Source organism: Anomaloglossus baeobatrachus, chromosome 1 (genome assembly GCF_048569485.1).
Source record: "Anomaloglossus baeobatrachus isolate aAnoBae1 chromosome 1, aAnoBae1.hap1, whole genome shotgun sequence".
Taxonomy (NCBI): domain Eukaryota; kingdom Metazoa; phylum Chordata; class Amphibia; order Anura; family Aromobatidae; genus Anomaloglossus; species Anomaloglossus baeobatrachus.
The window spans coordinates 344,888,793-344,912,716 of NC_134353.1; the positions used below are offsets into that span (position 1 = coordinate 344,888,793).

The 23,924-nt window shown below is 44.2% G+C and overlaps 1 protein-coding gene across 3 annotated transcripts in view; it reads left to right on the forward strand.

Moving 5' to 3' along the window:
* The window catches only part of STAP1 (signal transducing adaptor family member 1), a 180,219-nt gene that overhangs the window by 152,047 nt on the left and 4,248 nt on the right, over positions 1–23,924 (forward strand). For all 3 annotated transcript variants that reach the window (XM_075352391.1, XM_075352392.1, XM_075352393.1), the window contains one exon: positions 14,879–14,924. In XM_075352391.1, coding sequence (XP_075208506.1) covers positions 14,879–14,892 — 14 coding nt within the window. In that variant the 3' untranslated portion in view covers positions 14,893–14,924. The remainder of the gene's footprint in view (positions 1–14,878; positions 14,925–23,924) is intronic.

Genomic DNA, 23,924 nt, shown 5'->3' on the forward strand with positions numbered 1-23,924 from the left:
GTTACAGAGGATGTGGTGTGCTTTGGATCATGTGGCGTGCTTTCCAAGCCTCCTGCATACTTTCTGCTTCCCATCATTTTGGTGCATGTTGATCTTAGATTCATCTGTCCATACATTGCTTTTCCAGAGCTGGGCAGCTTCGTTCAAAAATGTTGGCGAAGTCTAATCTGGCCTTACTATTTTTAAAGCTGATTAATAGTTTGCACCTTGTGGTGAACCCTTTGTATTTGCTCTCAGGAAGTCTTCCTTTATGGTAGACTTAGTTACTGAAACACTTTCTTAAGAGTGTTTCTCACTTGGGTGAATGTTGTGAACGGCTTTTTCATCACCATGGACAGGATTCTGTGATCATCCACCAGTTTTGTGTTCCATACACGTCCAGACGTTTTTGAGTTTCAAGCTCACCAGTGTGTTTTTGTTTGTTTTTTTTCTGCAGAATGTACCAAACTATTGATTTGGCCACTCCTAACATTTATGCTGTCTCTCAAGTAGAGTTCTTCTTTTTATTTAGGCCTAATGATAGTCTGTTACTCTTTCATTGAGAGAATGTTGTGGGTTCACAGCAACAGCATCAAAATTCAAATGTCACACCTGCAATCAGTCCCAGACCTTTTCCTGCTTATTTGATGATGGATTAATGAGGTAATAGCTGGTGATGGGCGAGCCCCCCGACGTTCGTGTTCGGGAGACTTGCCAGAACGTTTTGTAAAGTTCTAGTTCGGGTTCTGAGATAACGCGAAATTGAGTCTGAACACCGAACTTGGAATTTACAGTTATGGTATGGGGCGGGAGGTGGCTGTAAAATAAAGAATATCATTAATTATAAACATTGTCCTTATACTTACAGGTCCCACAACACGTCCTGCAGACTCTGCCTCCTGCCGCTTCTGCTTCTCAGTCCGATCATCGCTGTGCCCTCCCGGTAACCACCATTGACAATAGGACCTTACGTGACATCATAGCCATGTGACCAGTTATGTGTGAATGTTCTTTTATTTGCTACACACTGCTCATATGACTATGACATCATGCAAGGTCCTGTACTGTCAGTAGATAGGGATGGATGAGCATGCTCACTGGTACACGGTGCTCGCCCGAGCATCTCAGTACTCGGTATACTCGGCGAGTGCCGAATACCGGCAAGGTGCTCGGGCACATGTCCAGCTCCCCGTCCCTGCATGTCAGCGATCTTTACAGAGTCAGCCCACATGCAGGGATTGGCTACCACACACTATAATGCCACAGCCGGTGAATAACAGCATCGGGAATCAGGTGATCGGAGATCACTGTTGCTATAGTAACCCGCTCATTAGGTTACTATAGCAACGGTGGCAGCAGTGATGTCACCTCTTACCAACCAGCAGCCCCTTCTTACTCATTGAGTGATTAGACAGCACGGGGAGCAGAAGCGTTCTTCCACCCCCCGTGCTTTCTGATGTAGTAGAGCTAGATTGGTTGAAGAACACAGAAGGCCAGGATCGCGGAGGGATGAGAGGGACTAATAAAGATGGAGTCCCTAAGTGTGTCTGTGTATTTATTTCTAATAAAGTATTTTTTTTCTGTGTGGTGTCTTTGTTTAACCCTTTATTGGAGATTCTTAATGGCCGGGTCAAACTTGGCCTGACATTAAGAATCTCGAGCTTAATACCAGCTTGTAAAACAAAGCTGGTATTAACCCCTTATTACCCGGCATGCCATCTGCCACCAGGGCCGCTGGAGAGTTGGATACAGCGCCAGAAGATGGCGCTTCTATGAAAGCGCCATTTTCTGGGGAAGCTGCGGACTGCAATTCGCAGCGGGGGCAGAAAGCTTGGACCACCCTGAGCTGCGGATTCCAATCCCCAGCTGCCTAGTTGTACCTGGCTGTTTTTTGGCAAAAAAACTTAAAAAAAAGGGCTTCCCTGAATTTTCCATTGCCAGTGAAGGTAACACCAAGCAGTGAGGGTTAGCAGCCAGTAGCTGCTTGGATTACCCTTAGCTAGCAATAGAAAATGAGAAAATGCAGCGGGAGCCCACACATTTTTTTAAATTAATTTATTAAATAACTAAAAAAAAAAAGAAAAAGCCAGGCAGATGGGGTGACAGCCCATAGCCATCGGCTTTATCTGCGCTGTGAATCAAAAATACCGCTGAGCGCTACGTCGTTTTTTTAAATTATTTATTTTTATACAACTAAATATTGTGTAATATATATATATATCATACATACAGCTCTGGCAAAGATTAAGAGACCACTGCAAAATTTTCAGTTTTTCTCTGTCAGGTCGGTGATTGCCTGACATCACAGTACTGTAAATATAAATAAATAAGTAAAAAAAAAAATTACATTGCACTCTGCAGTATTTTTGATTCTTAGCGCAGATAAAGCGGACAGCTACGGGCTGCCAGCCCCATCTGCCTGATTTACCTTGGCTGCTGATCAAAATAGAGGGAAGCCCATTAATTTTTTACTATTTAAAAAAATGAATAAAAAAAACGTGGGCTCCTGCCATATTTTGATCACCAGTCAGGTAAAGCCAGGCATTTGGGGGCTGGAATTCTCCGCAGCCCGCAGCTGCCCCTGGAAATGACACATTGTTTCTTAGCGCCATTTCCAGGCGCGTTACCCGGCTTGTCCAGTGGCCCTGGTGGTGGTGACACGCTGGGTAATAAAGGGTTAACATAGTTACATAGTTACATAGTTACTTAGGTTGAAAAAAGACCTAGGTCCATCTAGTTCAACCTTCCTCCACCAGTTCTACATTTAGTCACTAAGTCATTTATAACCAACAATCTCTTTCCCTCTGTCTCTTTACCTGTCTGTCTCTTTACCTGTCTGTCTCTTTCCCTCTCTTTCCCTGTCTGTCTCTTTACCTCTCTTTCCCTGTCTCTTTCCCTGTCTGTCTCTTTCCCTGTCTGTCTCTTTCCCTCTCTTTCCCTGTCTGTCTCTTTCCCTCTGTCTCTTTCCCTCTGTCTCTTTCCCCGTGTCTGTCTCTTTGTCTGTCTCTTTACCTGTCTTTGTCTGTCTCTTACCCTGTCTGTCTCTTTCCCTCTCTTTCCCTCTCTTTCCCTGTCAGCCTGTCTCTTTGTGTCTGTCTCTTTGTGTCTGTTTCTTACCCTGTCTGTGTCTGCCTCTTTCCCTGTCTGTGTGTCTCTTTCCCTGGCTCCATTGTGACACGCCAACATTCCATATAAGGGCGTGGCTGCGCAGTCTTCTGAAGTTCTGGCTGCACTGTGGCTCCGAGCTCCATTCGCTTTAATGGAGGCAGGTTTTTTGGCGAATAACTGTAAAGAGCGGGGTTAAAATTTCCCCTCAAAACATAGCCTATGACGCTCTCGGGGTCCAGAAGTGTGAGTGTGCAAAATTTTGTGGCTGTAGCTGCGACGGTGCGGATGCCAATCCCGGACATACACACACACATACACACACACACACACATTCAGCTTTATTATTATTATTTATTATTATTATTATTTATTATTATAGCGCCATTTATTCCATGGCGCTTTACAAGTGAAAGGGTATACGTACAACATTCATTTACAGCTTAATATATTAGATAGATAGATAGATATATATATATATATATATATATATATATATATATATATATTACACACACACACACACAGTGTATATATATATATATATATATATATATATACACACACATACACAGTGTGCGACTGTTCCCTTTTTTGATATATATATATATATATATATATATATATATATATATATATATATATATTTATATTTATTTATTTATTCGCTGTTTCTGCTGTTAAAGGGAACCTGTCAGCAGAAATTTCACCCAAAACCTAAAAGATTCCCCCTCTGCAGCTCCTGGGCTGCATTCTAGAAAGGTCCCTGTTATTATTGTGCCCCATGTGAGACCAAAATAAAGACTTTATAAAGTGGTACCTTTTTGTATTCAGATACTGTAAATGTGACACGGGGGCGGGCTTTCTGGCGTCCGTTATTCTGCCTCCTGGTCCTGTATGCCGCCCCCCATCGCTCCTTTCCATAGCTGATGCACCGCCCACTGCTCCAGCCATCCCCGCGCATGCCCAGTGCCAGTCTCACGGGACTGAGCAGTGTGACCGCTGGTGACGTGTGCGCAGGCAAGTGATTATGGGCGGGGCTGTGATTGTTATCAGCAAGTACCCTCCCATAATTTCGTGAGCGCGCAAACCTCACCAGCGGTCACACTGTGCTCAGGGTAGTGCTAGACTGTATGGGCTGCTTCCAGGGATGACGTCCCTTTTGTCACGTGATAGTATTTTGAACATGCCCCTATCACGTGACAAAAGGGACGTCATCCCTGGAAGCAGCCCATACAGTCTAGCACTACCCTGAGCACAGTGTGACCGCTGGTGAGGTTTGCGCGTTAACGAGATTATGGGCGGGTACTTGCTAATAACAATCACAGCCCCGCCCATAATCACTTGCCTGCGCACACGTCACCAGCGGTCACACTGCTCAGTCCCGTGAGACTGGCACTGGGCATGCGCGGGGATGGCTGGAGCAGTGGGCGGTGCATCAGCTATGGAAAGGAGTGATGGGGGGCGGCATACAGGACCAGGAGGCAGAATAACGGACGCCAGAGAGCCCGCCCCCCGTGTCACATTTACAGTATCTGAATACAAAAAGGTACCACTTTATAAAGTCTTTATTTTGGTCTCACATGGGGCACAATAATAACAGGGACCTTTCTAGAATGCAGCCCAGGAGCTGCAGAGGGGGAATCTTTTAGGTTTTGGGCGAAATTTCTGCTGACAGGATCCCTTTAAGAAAATAGAATGTATTAACAAAGATGTATTTTGCACACAAAAACCACAAAACAAATAGATACAAATGTAATTATGTCTGTCTCCCCCTCTGTATATATCTCTCTCTTTGTCTGTCTGTCTCTTTCCCTGTCTGTCTCTGACTGTCTGTCTCTTTCTCCATCTGTCTCAATCTCTTTCCCTGTCTATCTATCTCTTTCCCTGTCTGTCTATCTCTGTCACTTTCTCTGTCTGTCTCTTTCCCTGTCTGTCTCTTTCCCTCTCTTTCCCTGTCTGTCTCTTTCCCTCTTTCTCTTTCCCTGTTACTTTGTCTGTCTCTTTAACTGTCTTTGTCTGTCTCTTACCCTGTCTGTCTCTTTCCCTGTCTGTTTCCCTGTGTCTGTCTCTGTCTCTTTGTCTGTGTCTGTCTCTTAACCTGTCTCTCTCTCTTTCCCTCTCTTTCCCTGTCTGTCTCTTTCCCTGTCAGTCTGTCTCTTTGTCTGTGTCTGTCTATTTGTGTCTGTCTCTTACCCTGTCTATGTCTGTTTCTTACCCTGTCTGTGTCTGCCTCTTTCCCTGTCTGTGTCTGTCTCTTTCCCTGGCTGCATTGTGACATGCCAACATTCCATTTAAGGGCATGGCTGCGCATTCTTCTGAAGTTCTGGCTGCACTGTGGCTCCCAGCTCCATTCGCTTTAATGGAGGCAGGTTTTTTGGTGAATAACTGTAAATCGCGGGGTTACAATTTCCCCTCAAAAACATAGCCTATGACGCTCTCGGGGTCCAGAAGTGTGTGTGTGTGCGCAAAATTTTGTGGCTGTAGCTGCGACGGTGCAGATGCCAATCCCGGACATACACACACACACACACACACACACACACACACACAGCTTTATATATTAGATATACCGTATTTTTCGCTTTATAAGACGCACCTGATTATAAGACGCACCCCCAAATTTGGTGAAGGAAAAGAGAATTTTTTTTTAATGTTCAATGGGGTCCGTCTTATAATGCCAGTGTCCGTCTAACAAATCATATAGAGTATATGTCCCTCATAGCCCCCCATCCTAAAATTAGCCCCCTTAATCTGAATATGGCCCCCTTATATTGAATATAGCCCCCTTATGCTGGCACACGTCCCCCAATGATGCCACATGTCCCCATTGATGGCACATGTCCCCTATTGCTGGCACATGTCTCCTATTGATGGAACACGTCCCTTATTTATGGCACACGTCTCCCTGTGCTGGCACACATCTCCTATTGCTGGCACATATCCCCTACAGCTGGCAAAGGTCTACTATGGATGGCACACGTCCCCCTGTGCTGCCCATGGCCCCCTATGGATGGCACATCTCCCCCTGTGCTGCCCATGGACCCCTATGGATGGCACACCTCCCCCTATGTTTGATATGGCCCCCTATGAATGGCACACATCCCCCTGTGTTTGATATAGCCCACTATGAATGTCACACCTGCCTTGTTTGATATGGCCCCCTATGGATGGCACACCTCCCCCTGTGTTTTATATGGCCCCCTATGGATGGCACATCTCCCCTGTTTGATATGGCCCCCTATGGATGGCACACCTCCCCTGTTTGATATGGCCCCCTATGGATGGCACACCTCCCCAGTGTTTGATATGGCCCCCTATGGATGGCACACTTCCCCTGTGTTTGATATGGCCCCCCTATGGATGGCACACCTCCCCTGTGTTTGATATGGAACTTATGCTGCTGCCCATAGTAAAGAAAAATACTTTTTCCTTACCTTCTCCAGCGTTGCAATCCCCGTGTCTCCCTCCGTGCTGCTGAGCTCCTGCACTTCCTGGTTCTCGGTGCCGGTCATGTGATCGGCACAGCAGAGTGATATCATCTCTGCATGCCTGATCACAGCGGCAGCAGGTTCCTTCCAGAGGCTCCAACCTCTCTGAGAATAGCAGCCTCTTTACCTGCCAGAGGCTGCTCCTCATGCAGTGCTTCTCATACACTGCTCCAAAAGACACTCTGACTCCATGTGCCAAACAAGCTAATTAAGACCTGTGTCAGACACACCCATATGCAGGGGTATGTGGATGGCCAGACCCACCCATCTCTTGGCCATCTGTAATCCTAGCCCATTCAATACTATAGGACGATGTGGTACTACATGTACCAGAAAGAACTCCCAGGATCACACTACTTCCGTGATACATACTTGTGATTCACAATATAACCGGTTGCCTTGTCACAATACATACAGCTCTGCCAAAAATTTAAAGACCACTGCAAAATTTTCACTTTTTCTGATTTCTCTGTTTATAGTTAGATTTTTGAGAAAAATGTAAATTGTTCTTTTATTCTCTAAACTACTGACAACATGTCTCCGAATTTCCAAGCAATAAATTTTGTAATTATTTTCTGAAAATGAAAAATGGTCAGAATAACAAAACAATGCATTGCTTTCACACCTCAAATAATGCAACAAAAACAAGTTCATAATCATTTACAACATTACTGTTTTAACTCAGGAAGAGTTCAGAAATCAATATTTTGTGGCAAAACCATGATTTTAAATCACAGTTTTCATGCATCTTGGCATGCTTTAGACCAGTCTCTCAAACTGCTTTTGGGTGACCTTATGCCACTCCTGGTGCAAAAATTAAAGCAGTTCTTTGTTTGATGGCTTGTGACTATCCATCTTCCTGTTGATTACATTCCAGAGATTTTCAATGGGGTCCAGGTCCGGAGATTGGGCTGGCCATGACAGGGTTTTGATGTGGTGGTCCTTCATCCACACATTGATTGACCTAGCTGTGTGGCATGGGGCATTGTCATGCTGGAAAAAACAGTCCTCAGAGTTGGGGAACATTGCCTGAGCAGAAGGAAGCAACTGTTTTTCCAGGATACCCTTGTATGCGGCTTGATTCATACGTCCTTCGCAAAGTTCCTGGGTCCCTAGGTTGCGCAGTAAACTTGGCCAACTAGGTTGAATTACTGACAGCACTATTGCCTAATCAATAGTTACTGCACTAATAACTAAGGTTGTTCATAGGCGAATCAGGGTCATGACTCATTACCTAAACCTATCTACTAGTGCCAGTTATTGTACATGGTTATAGTACTCTCATAAACGTTAAATTGCTATATTGAATTTAGACCCAGTTTATTTCTGATCACCCTTAGATGTCCTATCTACTCTAATACTATCTAATTTGACCATTATACTTCACTTTTTTCTATCTCATTGTGTTTGACCTCCTTGACTATGACCTATCTATAGCATATTACATTTTTTAATTCAAATCTTTATAGTATATTTCGCATCTCTGGTTTTGACTTCAGCTAGTTTCGTTTTCCCCTCATCTTACTCTGCTGGTCAGCAGCCACTCTGTAGAAACAACCTGGAGTCCTCTGCAGTGCAGGCCAGATTCCCATTTAGAATAATTGTCAGTTCCAATCCTGGCTTAATAAGCACACGGAGAGCTGATGCATTTGTTAGAGAAGTAGGATATATTTTCAGAAATTGCAGAGCTAATATTTAAATGGTCGCGGAACTTTCAGACAACTTGATCTCTTGTCTGCCAAACAAAACTTTCAGGCAGGTCTTTGTCCTTCTGCTCTTGCTCTCCTGTCAGTGAATCTTCAAACTAGCTTAGTAGTAGAGATGAGCCAGCCTCTAAAGGCTCGAGTTTGGTTCGTCGAACGGAGGCCGCGTTCGATTTCGGTTCGACGAACCGTTCAACGAAACTCTCGAACCCCATTGAAAACAATGGGAGGCAAATACAAACACATAAAAACACATTATAAATGTACACATACAATTAATAAACATTGCCATAACACTTACAGGTCCCCGCGATGCGTCCTGCACTCTGTCTCCCACCGCTTTTCCTTCCGATAATCGCTGCGTCCTCCCGGTAACCAGCGCTGATGATAGGACCTTCCGTGACGTCAAAAAAAGCATGTGACCAGTCACGTGTCTATTATCTCATTGGCTACAGACTGGTTACATGGCTATGACGTCATGCTAGGTCCTGTCATTGCACTCTCCAGTACGCGGTGATCGTTCCAGCATCTCCATATACCGGCGAAATGCTCTGGCACATGGTCGACTCCCCGTTCTGCCACAGCCGGTCAATAACGGAGACCACCTATAGCAACCCGCCTGTCAATGGCGACGTCACCGCTTACAGCCTGCAGACTCTGCTCACTGACTGAGTGAATAGACTGCAGTGCACGAGGAGCAGCAGCGTCCTTCCTCCCATGCAGCGCTGTCTGATATAGCAGAGCTGCATAGGTTGAAGGAGAAAGAAGACCGAAGCCATGGATCGTGGAGGGATGAGAAGGATTACTAAACATAGAGTCTCTAATGTGTCTGTGTATTTATTTCTATTAAAGTATTTTTTCTCTGTGTGGTGTCTTTTTTTTTTAACCCTTTATTGGAGATTCTTAATGGCCAGGTTAAACTTGCCTGACATTAAGAATCTCTGACTTAATACTAGCTAGTGAAACAAAGCTAGTATTAACTCATTATTACCCAGCAAGCCACCTGTCACCAGGGCAGCTGGTAGAGTTGGATACAGCGCCACATGATGGCGCTTCTATGAAAGCGCCATTTTCGGGGGCGGCTGCGGACTGCAATTCACAGCAGAGGGGCCAAGAAAGCTCGGGCTAACCTGTGCTGAAAATTCCAATCCCCAGCTGCCTAGTTGTACCTGGCTGGACACAAAAATGTGGCGAAGCTCATGTCGATTTTTTTTTTTAATTATTTCATGAAATTTATGAAATAATTAAAAAAAGGGCTTCCCTATTTTTTTTGTTCCCAGCCGGGTACAAATAGGAAGCTGGTGGTTGGGGGCAGCCGTACCTGCCTGCTGTACCTGGCTAGCATACAAAAATATGGCGAAGCCCACGTCATTTTTTTGGTGGGCAAAAAACTCCTGCATACCATCCTGGATGGAGTATGCTGAGTCTTGTAGTTCTGCAGCTGCTGTCTGCTTTCCTGCATACACTAGTGAATGGAGCATGCTGAGCCTTGTAGTTCTGAAGCTGCTGTCTGCTCTCCTCCATACAGACAGACAGCAGCTGCAGAACTACAAGGCTCAGCATACTCCATCCAAGACTGTATGCAGGAATTTTTTGCCCCCCCCAAAAATTACGTGGGCTTCGCCATGTTTTTGTATGCTAGCCAGGTACAGCAGGCAGCTACGGGCTGCCCCCAACCCCCAGCTGCCTATTTGTACCCGGCTGGGAACCAAAAATATAGGGAAGCCCTTTTTTTTTTTTTTATTTCATGAATTTCATGAAATAATTTAAAAAAAAAAATGACGTGGGCTTCGCCCAATTTTTGTGTCCAGCCAGGTACAACTAAGCAGCTGGGGATTGGAATCCGCAGCTCAGGGTGCACAAGCTTTCTGGGCACCCCTGCTGCGAATTGCAGTCTGCAGCCGCCCCAGAAAAGGGCGCTTTCATAGAAGCACCATCTTCTGGCGCTGTATCCAACTCTTCCAGCTGCCCTGGTGATGGGTGGCTTACTGAGTCATAATGGGGTTAGGGATAGCTGTATATTATCAACTGGCCCTAAGCCCGAAATTCATGGTGTCACGCCAATATTAGACATGGCCACCATGAATTTCTAGTACAGATAAAAAAAAAGCCACAACTCACAGAAAAATATTTTTATTAGAAATAAAACACAACACAATTAGTGACTCCATCTATAGTGAAATAAAGAACCCCCCTCCGCAGTAATGCTGGGTCAAGGGTCTCGCGCCGTCCAATCCGGATCCAACATCATCTGATCGGTTTTTACCTGGACGGCCGGGGGGCTAGAACTCGTGAACTAATGCTTCTGAGTCGAGCGCTCTAACCATTGAGCTACTGGCTCTAATGAAAAACATGGGCAGATTTGGTAATCTTAACTTCTGCATTGCAGACTGAAGTCTCAGATTACAGCGCGATTCTCTTCATGTGCTACGTGGAGAGGACACAGAACGCTCCCTGTCATCTTCATGTAGCAGAGCTGACAGTGTAGTGTGGATTACTTCGGACCTGGATTGTTGTTTTGGGATTACTAAAATGGTGAAAGAGGATTTTTTTTTGTCTTTTATTCCAAATAAAGGATTTTTTGCTGTGTGTTTCTTTACTTACACTTACAGTTTAATCATGGAAGGTATCTCGGGGAGACGTCTGGCATGATTAAACTCATTATTACCCCGATTGCCACCGCACCAGGGCAATTCGGGATGAGCTGGGTGGAGTCCCGGGACTGTCGCATATAATGGATGCGGCAATTCCGGGCAGCTGTTGGGTGATATTATTAGGGTGGTGGGCTCCCCATAATGTGGTGCTCCCCATCCTGACAATACCAGCCTCCAGCCGTGTGGCATTATCCTGGCTGGTATCAAATATGTGGGGAACCGCATTTTTTTTTTGTTATTATTTATTTATTTTACTGCACGATATAGACCCTCCCACCGGCGGCTGTGATTGGTTGCAGTGAGACAGCTGTCACTCAGCTTGGGGGCGTGTCTGACTGCAACCAATCATGGGCGCTGGTGGGCGGGGAAAGCATGGCATACCTGATTGAATAATGAAGTGGCAGCTATTTTCTAAAGAGGAAAAGACGCCACAGATTTCTGACAGCCGTGCAGCGAGACGCCCGTGATCGGTGAGTAGGAAAGTGAGAGGGATTGTGCTGGGCACGCAGGACGCATGCAAATAGCAACGTGTGCACATAGCCTTACTGTGAAAAGCCACGTTTTTTGTTGATCGAACCGTTCTCGAACCTAACTCGAACTGTCGAGCTTTTAGCAAAAAGCTCGAGTTCGAGCTCTAACACCCCCCAAAATCACTCGAACATGAAACTGGCGAACCTCGAACATTGCTCAACTCTACTTTGTAGAAACAAACAGGTTTACATCTTAGGTAAGCATGCAATTTAGTAAAGGCAGGGGCAAGCATGAATGAAAGTGAGGAAAGGCAAATTAAAGCATCTATATTTCTGACAAAATGCTGAAGAAAAGGGAGTCATTCAAAAAGACTGGATGGTAGGTTGTAGACCATGAAAATGAAGGCAATCATGAAAAATAGACGCGGTACAGCACCATCGGGTCACCTGATTCAATACTGCAAGGGCAGAGGTGTATCTAGGCTTTCTGACACCCGGGGCAAGAATTCTGTTTGGCGCCCCCATCCCCCTCTGCGGTTTAGGTAGTTATGTGACTGTTCATTCATATATGATTTGCACACTTAGACACACAAGCTGCTTTCCTAACTCTCTCAATGTTTAATGAAAAACGGAAGTAGCAAGTGAAGCGAACTGTCACATGGCTAAATATGAAAATTGCATGAGTGGAGTGGACATGTGATGACTGCTGGAGCCAGAATGCAGAGCTGAATCCTAAGGGTGCGTGCTCACGATCAGTGTTTGCAGCGTTTTGGATGTAGTGTTTTCACTGCTTCCAAAACGCTGCGTTGTACAGTACAAGCATAGTGGATGGGATTACTAAAATCCTATGCTTACTGTGCTAGTTTTATCCACAGCAAACACTGACCTGCAGTGCAGCTTTCCAGACCGCAGCATGTCAATTGTTTGCTGCGGATTCGCATGCGTCCTCTGTAGGGAGAATACAAGCGAGAGACCGCAGCGCACTGAGCCAGGATCGTGGGTACAAGCAGTTGCGGTCTCCTGCATTCTCCTGAGGAGACCCCGCAGGTCAGAACCTGCTGCATCCAGGATGCAGTGAATCCTGATCGTGAGCACATACCCTGACATTGAGTATATTACACACTGTTAGGACTGGTCTACAGTGCTTAATTTTATACTTAAAGAAATTGTCAAGCTTTATGATGAAACTCTGCAGTCACTCTAGGTGACTGCAAGCTTCTGAATTTTCCCAGTGCATGTTCTGCACCCTTGGGATTCTCCCATGCCAGTGGCGAGAGTAGATGGTCAAGTGAGCTTAAGTATGCGGGGTATGGCACATCTGTCTCATTGATTTGGATAGGAGCAGATGTACAGTACCCAGCAGCAGCCATGATCAGAAGACTGAGTAGATCTGGAATTGAGCATTTTGGCCGTCTACAGCTGCCACCAGTACCAAAAATAACCAATTGGGGAGGGTGCCAGGTGCCAGACTCCTGCCGATTAGACACACTGGCCGTATACCGCACACAGCTCTGACACACTGGATGTATACCGCACACAGCTCTAACACACTGGCTGTATACCGCACACAGCCCCGACACACTGGCCGTATATCGCACACAGCTCCGACACACTGGCCGTATACCGCACACAGCCCCGACACACTGGCCGTATACCGCACACAGCCCCGACACACTGGCCGTATACCGCATACAGCCCCGACACACTGGCAGTATACAGCACACAGCCCCGACACACTGGCAGTATACAGCACACAACCCCGACACACTGGCTGTATACAGCACACAGCCCCGACACACTGGCTGTATACCACACATTGTATTCACACACTGAGCATATACTGCAGACAGTCTTGACACACTGGTTAAAATTGTATACCGCACACGACACACATTGGCCATATATAAGTACACATGCATTGGACATACTGTATACTGTACACATCACACACACGTCGTACATAGCACTCACACACGTCGTACATAGCACTCACACCCCGTATACAGCACTCACACCCCGTATACAGCACTTACACCCTGTATACAGCACTTACAACCCATATACAGCACTCACACCAGGTGTACAGCACTCACACCAGGTATACAGCACTAACACACTAGACATATACAGCATACAAAGACTGACCATTGAAGTCACTAATACACTAGATACATGGTTGCATATATTAGATATATATACACACTTAGCTCAGATATAAGTACCTGCTGCTTGGTTGCGCCTGTAATATCAGGTGCAGCACAAGTTCCTGACTGACGCTCCCTCGTCATGTAAGATGGATGCAGCAGCCAGGCACTGAGTGGTTAATGTGTGGCCAATCAGCGCTGTCTTCAGTCTCGTCTCCTGACTCCTCTGCGGTGCTAGACCTGAACAGCCAAGCCCAAAGACCTGAGTGCACAGGATAGGAGGGTGAGAGGCTAAGTGCATAACACTATGCAGCCTCCTCAGTGCCATGCTGGAGGGGAGAGTTGCCCCCACTGTTGTCTGCCCCCCGGCGCTCTGTGCCATGCAATTGATAGCAGGGAGCTGCATGCCACACTTTCTCTGAGTCTGGCTGTCAGCTTTACTGCTGGACTCCGAGAATAGCTCCCACTATGGAGAGCGGTAACACACAGCCGCCGAGGAGACTTTCAGAGCGCTGCATCAGGCAGCCTGACAGCACCCCCCAGACGTCTGCACCTGGGGCAGATGCCCCGCCAGCCCCCCCTAGATATGCCTCTGTGCAAGGGGCAGGAGGCGTAACAACCACCAAGGCTCTGTACAGCGGTGCTCACCAGAAGGGAATCAATCCAGCGAAGATCATCATAAGATAAGGTAGAATCGTGGCAGGATCTGTAGAAGTGCAGCAGAGCGAAACAGGCGTTGTCCTCCATAGTGCCAGCATCTGGTCTCGTACCCGCTCACCTTTTATGCATTTATAATAAAGCAAGGATTTTTATACAACTTTGTGTGCAATGATTCTACCTTCTCTTATGATAATGAAGGTATATTAGGCTGATTTATACACCAAAAAGCCATTTTTTTTTTACTTGCGACATATGTGAGCACTAAGGATATACTTTTCTATAGGTTTTCTGTCAAATGACAAGTACGCTTTAAGTTTAGTTCACTAGACACTTGACTATTCTGTATGGTGAGCCCCTAGAATTTAGCAGCCATGTCAATTGGATACTTCTGGTATCTGTGACTATATTTTTCTGGTAGTCCAGAAAAAGGAGGCGGCAGCTCACAAGGTAAGTGGCCAAAAAACTTTATTCTGCTATTGCAGACAAGCTCAGGAACAGTGGGGGGAGGATATTTTTCTATTTCCATGATTTGTCACATTTCTGCAACTCCCTACACTTTAAATGAGACCTTCTGTTTTGTATATAGCAGATGTTTAGTTGTTCAACCTAAGGACAGTATTTTTTTGGTACTAGTAATAATTAATTATGGTTCACTTTCACTTTTGTCATCAGTATTTCCAAAATAATGGCACAAGCAAGCAAGAAAAATGTCTGTCTGGTAAGTACATCTGAATGCCTGTTATCTAGATTACAATTTAAACGTTAAATGTTGCACTGAAATCAGATCAAATGGTAGGTTTGCTGCAAACAAGCTCATAGTGCCCCTTTCAGTCATCCGCTATTGTGTGCAGTCTACTTCTGTGCTAATGTCACTTACTTGGCTACAAAACTGTCATTATTGATTTGAAACTGGTGATGAACTAAATCTATTCAAAATGATCCTCTGAAATTTCTCGAATATGTTTCCCAATTACATTAGTAAAGTCTATGATCTGGGACTTGTAAAAAAGTTTTCTGGTCTCTGGAAAAACTTAGTGATTGCCGATTACAGAATTATGACTGTGTCCACTGTGCAAATCACATACTTGTGGTCACGTGGCCATGCATTTACAGTCATGGCTGAAAGTGTTGGCACCTTTACTATTGATCCAAATGAAGTATTTCTCCCAGAAAATTATTGCAATTACACATGTTTTCTAATACACAAGTTTATTCCCTTTGTGTGTATTGAACAACACAAGAAAAAAAACTGAAAAAAAGACAAATTGGACATCATTTTACTCAAAACGCCAAAAGAAGGCCAGACAAAATTGTTGGCACCCTCAACTTCATATTTGGTTTCACACCCTTGGAATAAATAATTTCAATCAATAGCTTCCTATAACTATCGACAAGCCTCTTACACCTTAACTGGAGTTTTGGGCCCACTCTTCTTTTGCAAAGTGATCCAGGTCTCTCATATTTGAAGGGTGTCTTCTTCCAACAGAAATTTTGAGATGTCATTGCAGATGTGCAATAGGATTTAGATCCGGACTCATTGCTGCCACTTCAGAACTTTCCAGCGCTTTGTTTCCATCCATTTCTGGGGGCTTTTTGAAATATCTTTGAGGCCATTGTCCTGCTGGAAGATCCATGACTTAGGACACAAACCCAGCATTTTGACACTGAACACTACATTGCGACCCAAAATCCTTTGGTAATCTTCAGATTTCATGATGCCTTGTACGCAGTCAAGGCACCAAGTGCCAGAAGCAGCAAAGCAAATCCAAAACATCTTTGACCATGTACTATATTTTACTTTAGATACTGTGTTCTCTTCTTTGCAGCCTCATTCTGTTTTCGGTAAACAGTAAAATGAGATGCTTTACCACTGTCCACAAGATGCTTTCAGAAGGATTTGGGCTTACTCACATACATTTTGCCAATCTGCAGTGCAGCTTTTTTAGGTCTAGCAGTGGGGTCCTCCTGGGTCTAATGATATAGTGTTTAATTGAATTCAAATGACGACAGATAATTTGCACTGACACTGATACAACCTAAACCTGCAGGATATCTTGATGGTGTTTATCCACCATCCAGACTATCCTGCATTGCAACCTTACATCAATTTCTATACCGAGGAGATCCAGGGAGAACATCCAGGGAGATTAGCTACAGTGCCATAGTTTGTAAGCTTCTTGATTATGTTGCACATCGTGGACAGGAACATCAAGATCTCCATAGATGGACTTGTAACCATGTTAATATTTTTATATGATTTTGGTCCTCAAACAGTTCTCCACTCTCTGTTCCCCGTGCTTAGTGTGGCACACACAGACATAGAATACAAACATTGAGTCAATGTCTGCTCTTTTTATCTGGTTTTAGGTGGGATTTTCATATTGCCCACACCTATTACTTGCCATAGGTAAATTGAACAAGCAACATTATTATTTATTATTATTATTATTATTATAGTGTCATTAATGCCATGGCGCTTTACAAGTGAAAAACGGTATACATAAAAACTAGTACAACAATCATTAATAGTACAAAACAAACTGGTACAGGAGGAGAGAGGACCCTGCCCGCGAGGGCTTACAGTCTACAGAAAATGGGTGTGGGTACAATAGTACAATAGGTGAGGACAGAGCTGGTTGCGCAGTGGTGTACTGGACTGAGAGTTATTGTAGGTTGTAGGCTTGTGGGAAGAGGTGGGTCTTCAGGTTCCTCTTGAAGCTTTTCACGTTAGTAGAGAGTCTGATATGCTGGGGTAGAGCGTCCCAAAGTATGGGGAGGCACGGGTGAAATATTTTATGCGATTATGGAAAGAGGAGATAAGAGAGGAGTAGAGAAGGAGATCTTGTGAGGATCTGAGGTTGCGTGCAGGTAGATACCGGGAAACTAGGTCACAGATGTAAGGAGGAGACAGGTTGTGGATGGCTTTGTAGGTCATGGTTAATGTTTTGAACTGGAGTCTTTGGGCAATGGGAAGCCAGTGAAGGGATTGGCAGAGTGGTGAGGCTAGGGAATAGCGAGGGAGAGGTGGATTAAGCGGGCTGCAGAGTTCAGGATGGATTGGAGGGGTGCAAGAGTGTTGGAAGGGAGGCCAGAGAGCAGAAGGTAGCAGTAGTCGAGGCGGGAGGTAATGAGGGCATGTACTAATGTTTTCGTTGATTCTTGAGTAAGGAAGGCACGGATCAAGCTGTTTACCTACAATTTTAGAAAGGTGCGAATGTGACGCCCTGGCAAAACCAGGTAGTCACACAGTGTAGGCCCCAGCATAACACCTTCCCACAAAGGGTTACACCAAAGCCGACAAAACCCTAGTCACCCCCCCCAGGGTAAGAAAGACACACCAGTGGGCGGGACCAGGCAGATGGAGAACGCCAACCTAGGGGTCCAGACAACCCGGGGCGGGAAAAGTAGTGAGTTGAGTTGAAGTTCAAGTTTAGAGTGGAAGCAGGAGGTTTAAGTGGAGTGGAGTAGCTAAGAGGAGAAAGTTGGAGTTCAGGAGACAGAAAGGAAAGGCGTCGGGGTTAGAGCCCCGGCGTGCTGGCTAGGTGTCAGACAGTTGTCCGTGTCTTCCAGGAGATGGGAAGACGGCTGCTGGAGATCCGAGGTGGATCGGGGCAGGGTTGGAGCCTGCCGGTACTGACACAGGAGAACCGACCCGGAAACTATGCAAAGAGGGGGTACTTGGACCCTGAAGCCAGGACCGGACCAACGGCCTAGCTAATTAACCAATTGAGGGCAGGATTATAGGTCCTGTCCCAAAAGCAGATAACCACCCACCGCGGGGGTTAGTGGCATCCGCCAGGGCCCGTAGATCCCAAGGGTCAGTGTCAGCGGGCACGGCTACCAACCAAAAGGACCGGGAGCGGACTCTTGTGTTTCACGCTGGGAAGTCCAACACATCAAACACAGAGTGCAGAGGAAAAGTGACACAGACCACCAGCCCGGGTGTGGGACCAGAATACACCCGGCAGCGGCGGCCGGCCACCAACACCTTGGTTTACCGATTGGACTTGTGTGAAGTTATTTCAATCGTGAGTACATTGACATTTCCCGATAAGTCCGGGCGCGCCGTTCCCTGCAGCCACCATCCTTAGCACAGAGACACTGGGCCCCGGGGCAACCATCCCTACCCACGGAGGGGTTAACATCCAGCTGCCAGCCCATCGCCCCCGGGTTCTCCACAACAGCAGCGGTGGTTCCACGCTTCACCGCACACCGTGGGTGGTGTCACAGACAGTTTACATCAAACCCATACAAATAGGCCCCCTTTTATTTGAAGTGTCCGCGCGACCCCCGGGTCCGGTAAAATCCCACACAGCGGATCCGGATCCGAGCAGCCTGGCTGCTGGAACGGGGGCGGCACACCAACTAATTTGTCCAGCCCATTTTTAGTGTGTTGTATGAACTTATGTCCAATTTGCCTTTTTTTTCTGTTATTGTTTTTTATTTTTGTGTTGTTCCAATGCACACAAAAGGAAATAAACATGTGTTGCAAAACATTTGCAATTGCAATCATTTTCTGGTAGAAATACTTCATTTTCTTGAACAATTTCAAGGGTGACAACATTTTCAGACATGTATGTATGCTGTGAATACAGGGAAATCATGTATACATTGCAACGATATGTTACAATAGGTGACAATTTAGAAATTTGTCTAGAATCTGGAAAACATTTTAACCCCATAATGACCACGGGCAGTAATCTTACATCTCTAGCGGTCATAGTGTTACTGCCAGCGGTCTGCTGCAAGCAGCTTGCAGCAATCGGTGCATAGCTGATTTTTACAGCTGAGATGTGTGCCTGCCAGGCACGAGTGGAATTGTTATCCACCTGTGCCTTTTAACCCCTTAAATGGCACTGTCAATATGTGACATTGCCATTATAATAGCGATTGCGCTATAATGTTACTCACCGGCCGATACCGGAAGTCGCATAACGTGATCACGTGGCTTTCGGTAGTTGTCATGGTAGCACAGAGTCATGTGATGACTGCTGTAGCTAACATGACTCACTTCCTGCCTCATACAACCAGGAGCTAGGACTGCTCCTAACAGGTTAGGAGCAGATGTGGCAGAGCGATCAGACAGCTGATCCATATAGTCCCCTAGGAGACATAGTAAAATAAAAAAAAAAGTAAAAAAAAAAAAAAGTTTTAAAAAATTTAAAAAAAAAAAATTAAAAAACCTAAAAGTTCAAATCACCTCCCTTTCACCCCATTAAAAATGAAAGGGTTTAAAAAATAAAAAATATACACACATTTGGTATCGCCGCGTTCAGAAATGCCCGATCTATCAAAATATAAAATCAATTAATCTGATTGGAATTTTTTTGCTGCTACGCCATTTACCAAACGGCAAAATTAAGTTTTTTGGTTGCCAAAAATTTTGCGTTAAATGCAATAATACGCGATAAAAACGTAGCATCTGCGCAAAAATTGTACCGTTAAAAACATCAGCCTAAGACGCAAAAAATAAGCCATCACTGAGCTATAGATCCCGAAAAATGAGAACGCTATGGGTCATGGAATATGACATAAAACGTACGCCACTTTTTTCGGACAAACTTCTAGTTTTTTGTTAACTCCTTTGATAAAAGTAAACCTATTAATGTTTGGTGTCTACGAACTCGAACCAACCTCAGGCATCACACCCAGACATCAGTTTTACCATATAGTGAACACAGTGAATAAAATATATCAAACACAATAGTGCTATCGCACTTTTTTTGCAATATTTCCGCATTTGGAATTTTTTTTGCCGTTTTCCAGTACACTATATGGTAAAAGTTATGGTTTCATTTAAAAGTACAACTCATACTGCAAAAAAGGAGCCCTCACATGACCATATTGACTGAAAAATAAAAAACTGACATCTCTCAGAAGAATGGTGAAAAAAAAACGGAAAGCGCAAAAATCGGTTGGTCGTGAAGGGATTAATGACTTACAGAAAATGGCTCATATTAAAATTGGATTGTATTTAATACTGAACAAGTTTCGAAATACTCGGATTCACTATACAGATAACGAGTACTGCCTAATACTAGCATATGCATTCCGAATAGTGTGTGCAATGCAAGCCAATGGGGAATACTTGCAATGTAACGAGTAACCCGAATGCCACGCTATTACTGTGAGTAACGAATAGTGCGGCATTCGGGTTACTCGTTACATTGCGACTATTCCCCAGTGACTTGCATTGCACACACTATTTGGAATGCATACGCGATTATTAGACAGTACTCGTTCTGAGTATCGCCAATCCGAGTATTTCAAAACTTGCTCATCACTAATTGTATTCATACTATGTTTGGGGTTTATATTAAATCTCCCAGTACAAAATGGAGTTAATCAGCATCCAGTATAAAAATATTGTAAGGTGTTATACTGAGATCCTATTATGTCACTTATGAAATGCAAATATAACATACACCAATGTAGGATATAAAGTGTAATTCACCAAGCACACTAGAAAGTGTAGATCTGCTGAAATTATTTCAATAATGGTGTATTGGAGAACTTTTATGTAACAGAACTTTTATGTATGCGTTGACACTTAGCAAGTATATTTAACTCAAGAAAAAGAGTTTGGTTCTATGTATTGTGTGCAATACACAAGGACAGACAAGGGGACTTGCCATCATTCAGACATTATTATTTGTGATGATATCAGTGGTATCCGCATTTCTCTGAGTTGCTACTTTACACTTTTTCTGTTTTCTTTGCCTTCCCTTCCATCTAACCTATTGTACGCTTTGTGCAATACAGTTGTAAAAACGCACATAAATTTCCTTTAAAAGAAAAGGTCTAAAGCTTCAGAGAAATGTATATGTTTTGCTTAAAAAAAACCCCAACAGACTATGAAAACCAGATCTTCATGCAGGTGAAGAGGGGGTTATACTGGATAAATGACATTCCAGTATCAAGGTAAACTAGCTGAAAAGTGGTTTTGTAGCTGCTTGCAATGGCGATGAAGGGTGTGGTGTTCAAGCAAAGTCGAGCCAGCAGTGCAACAAAACGGGCTCTCACGTAATATTTTGTTCCCTGTTTGTGTTGGCATTTCTGCCCGCTGCTTCATTTTAACCTTCGGGTATGAAGAAAGAACAGTCTTTATGTTATTAGCTAACTGGAGTCATAAAAGTCAAATAATACTAAGATAAAATACAATTTAGAAAATCTCATGTGACATTTACAATGGAAAAAGGGGTCATTAAATTAAAGTCATTGTACTTGTAATGCCAGTCTGCTGTGAGACAGTCCCAAACATATTTCTTACTTAAAAAGCTACATATAGTGTGATTTCAAAATCTTTTTTTCCATAAACAGTTAATAAAAAAACAACTTGGGAATATCGTCCAATATATAGTCTGTCTCGTAATTTTACTATCAATGATTGTCTCTCAGAGCATTGCGTTGGTGACTAGGCAAGTGATTCCTTATGTTCCACCACTCCTATGGATCCATTAGGTGTGATGCCTTTCATGTCACACGTCGTCTATTTCATTATAAAATATCTAGTATATATTTACTTAGGACTTGTAGCTTAAAATTTCCCTAACTTTTATATTTCTGTTCGATGGATGTCTACAAAAGAGGTAGTGCAGTGATTTAAAGTGAGAAGTCCCCGTGATATTGATCTTGAACAGTAAACTGAACATTCTTGTCATTCTCTTTATAGACTTTGAGACACTATACCTGAACAATGGTTGTGTAAATTTCCATATATCTTGTATATATGGGTATTGATTTTTTTTTAACCCCTTCACGATATCCGCCATATATCCAGCTCCTGTACAAAAACAGTATATGGGTGGGCCCTTTTGAGTCCAATAACCCATCAAAATGCACAATTCCACCTGCTTTGGAGAGAGAAATGGGCCTCCTTAGCTCTTGGGCCCCTGTGTGGTCACACAAGTTGCACCATTGATATGTCCGCCCCTGCATATACGGTGCCGCATGTTACAGTCACCGAGCTGCATCTCGTGTTGATCAAGTTAAGATGGCTGTTGTTTCTACCGCATCGGTGATCACTGTGATGTCTAGTCAATTCTGAAAACTTTTCAATAAATAGTGAAAAAGAAAAATCATTGTGACATTCTGTGATTGGTGCTGTCTTAGACAAGCGTTCGTTTAAAATGGTGATTGCCACTCTGCATGCCTTCTTTACCTTAGAGCTGGTGTGTAGAGCGATTGTGTTCTGTGTTCTCTGTGTTCTGCTGAGAGAGAAAATCATTGGTGGCCAGTGCCATCCTGCTGCGTCTCTGGTCTCCTGCAATCTCCTCTGATTTCCTCTGTGCTCCTCTGTACTGTGCTGTCTGTGTGACCGATCTGTGATCACAGCAGTTCCTAAATCCCTGTTCCAGATCTCTCCCATTCCCCAATTTTTGGCATACTTTTTTTTACAACTTTTGTGTGTTTGCATCTTGTGTTTACACCCAAATTTTATTTTGCATTGAGCATCTGTACTCAATTTTTGGCAGTTTGTTTTGCGGCACTAACGTGAGCAATTTCCGCAGTCACAATGCTCTTATTGGTATTTTGATCAGAGTCTGTGCCAAGGGTATTTTTTTTCTTCTATAAGTAGAGCTGCGGATATTGTACTGCTAGTGATTTCCGATTCATTTGTAGAAAAAAAAAAATAATGGTAGTTAATATTGAGTACGCAGGCTTATAGGTAGGAAGGCAGCGAATTAGGGGAGTGGACATCGCAGTGTTAGTGCCGTCATTTTTTCTTTTGCAGAAAAATAATGGCGTAAAGTACCTATACAGGTAGCGCATTAGGGGAGCGAACGCTACAGTGTTAATGACAGCCATTGTTCTCTTGAAGAAAAATAATAGCGTTGAGTAGCTTCATAGTTAGCGCGTTAGTGTATTGAATGTCACTGTATTTTTTTTATACAAAAGGTGTTTTTTTTTATTTCTGATTTTCATTCCTTTCTCTTTTGTGTCTCCTAAATTTTATCTTTTTTAAAAACATTTCTCTATTTAATAATAATTAGTAACTTTTACACTCTCCCCACACAATACACATGTAAAAGCACCACTTACACACACATCCCCAATGGTTAGAAGAATAAAATCAAAATGGCCCCTAAAGACTATGTTATTCAGCAGCGGAGGCATACACTTTCCTTGGCTTGACACAGATTCAGGAAGATCCTGCATTCCTCTATTTTTCTTCCTTCTCCTTATCTAGTGAGGAGAGACCCCCAACAAGACACTTTAGAACCCAGGTAGCACCTTCAGCAATTGATCCCATATGGACTTAGCTGATTCAGGATTTCTTGGGCAGCTCGGGAATCCAATTTGATATTACAGGCCTCACTGAAATTAAATTTTTCAAATTATTTTTCAGTGAGGATGTAATAAATGGTGGTCAAGACAAATTTGTATGCCCATCAATTTTTCACCCAAAATCCCATGTCCCCTGTAAAATGTGCCGCCCCGGTGTTAATCGGGCTGCTCGGATCCGGGATCATCGTGGCTCGAGGGGTCCAGACCTGGCTTGGCGAACACTCTGATCTGTAAAAGGGGGATATTTACAGGGGGAAAGTTTGTGATGCCACCTTCGGGTTGCGGTAATGGGAGTACCGCCGCTGCTGGAGAGGACCGGGGCAGATGGTGTGAAGCAGCAAGGTGTCAGTCCCTCCTCAGGTAGGGAAGTCCCCGGGTTCTGGGGGAAAGTAGATTTGGGAGAACAGGGTGCAGGGACCAGGGTACTCAC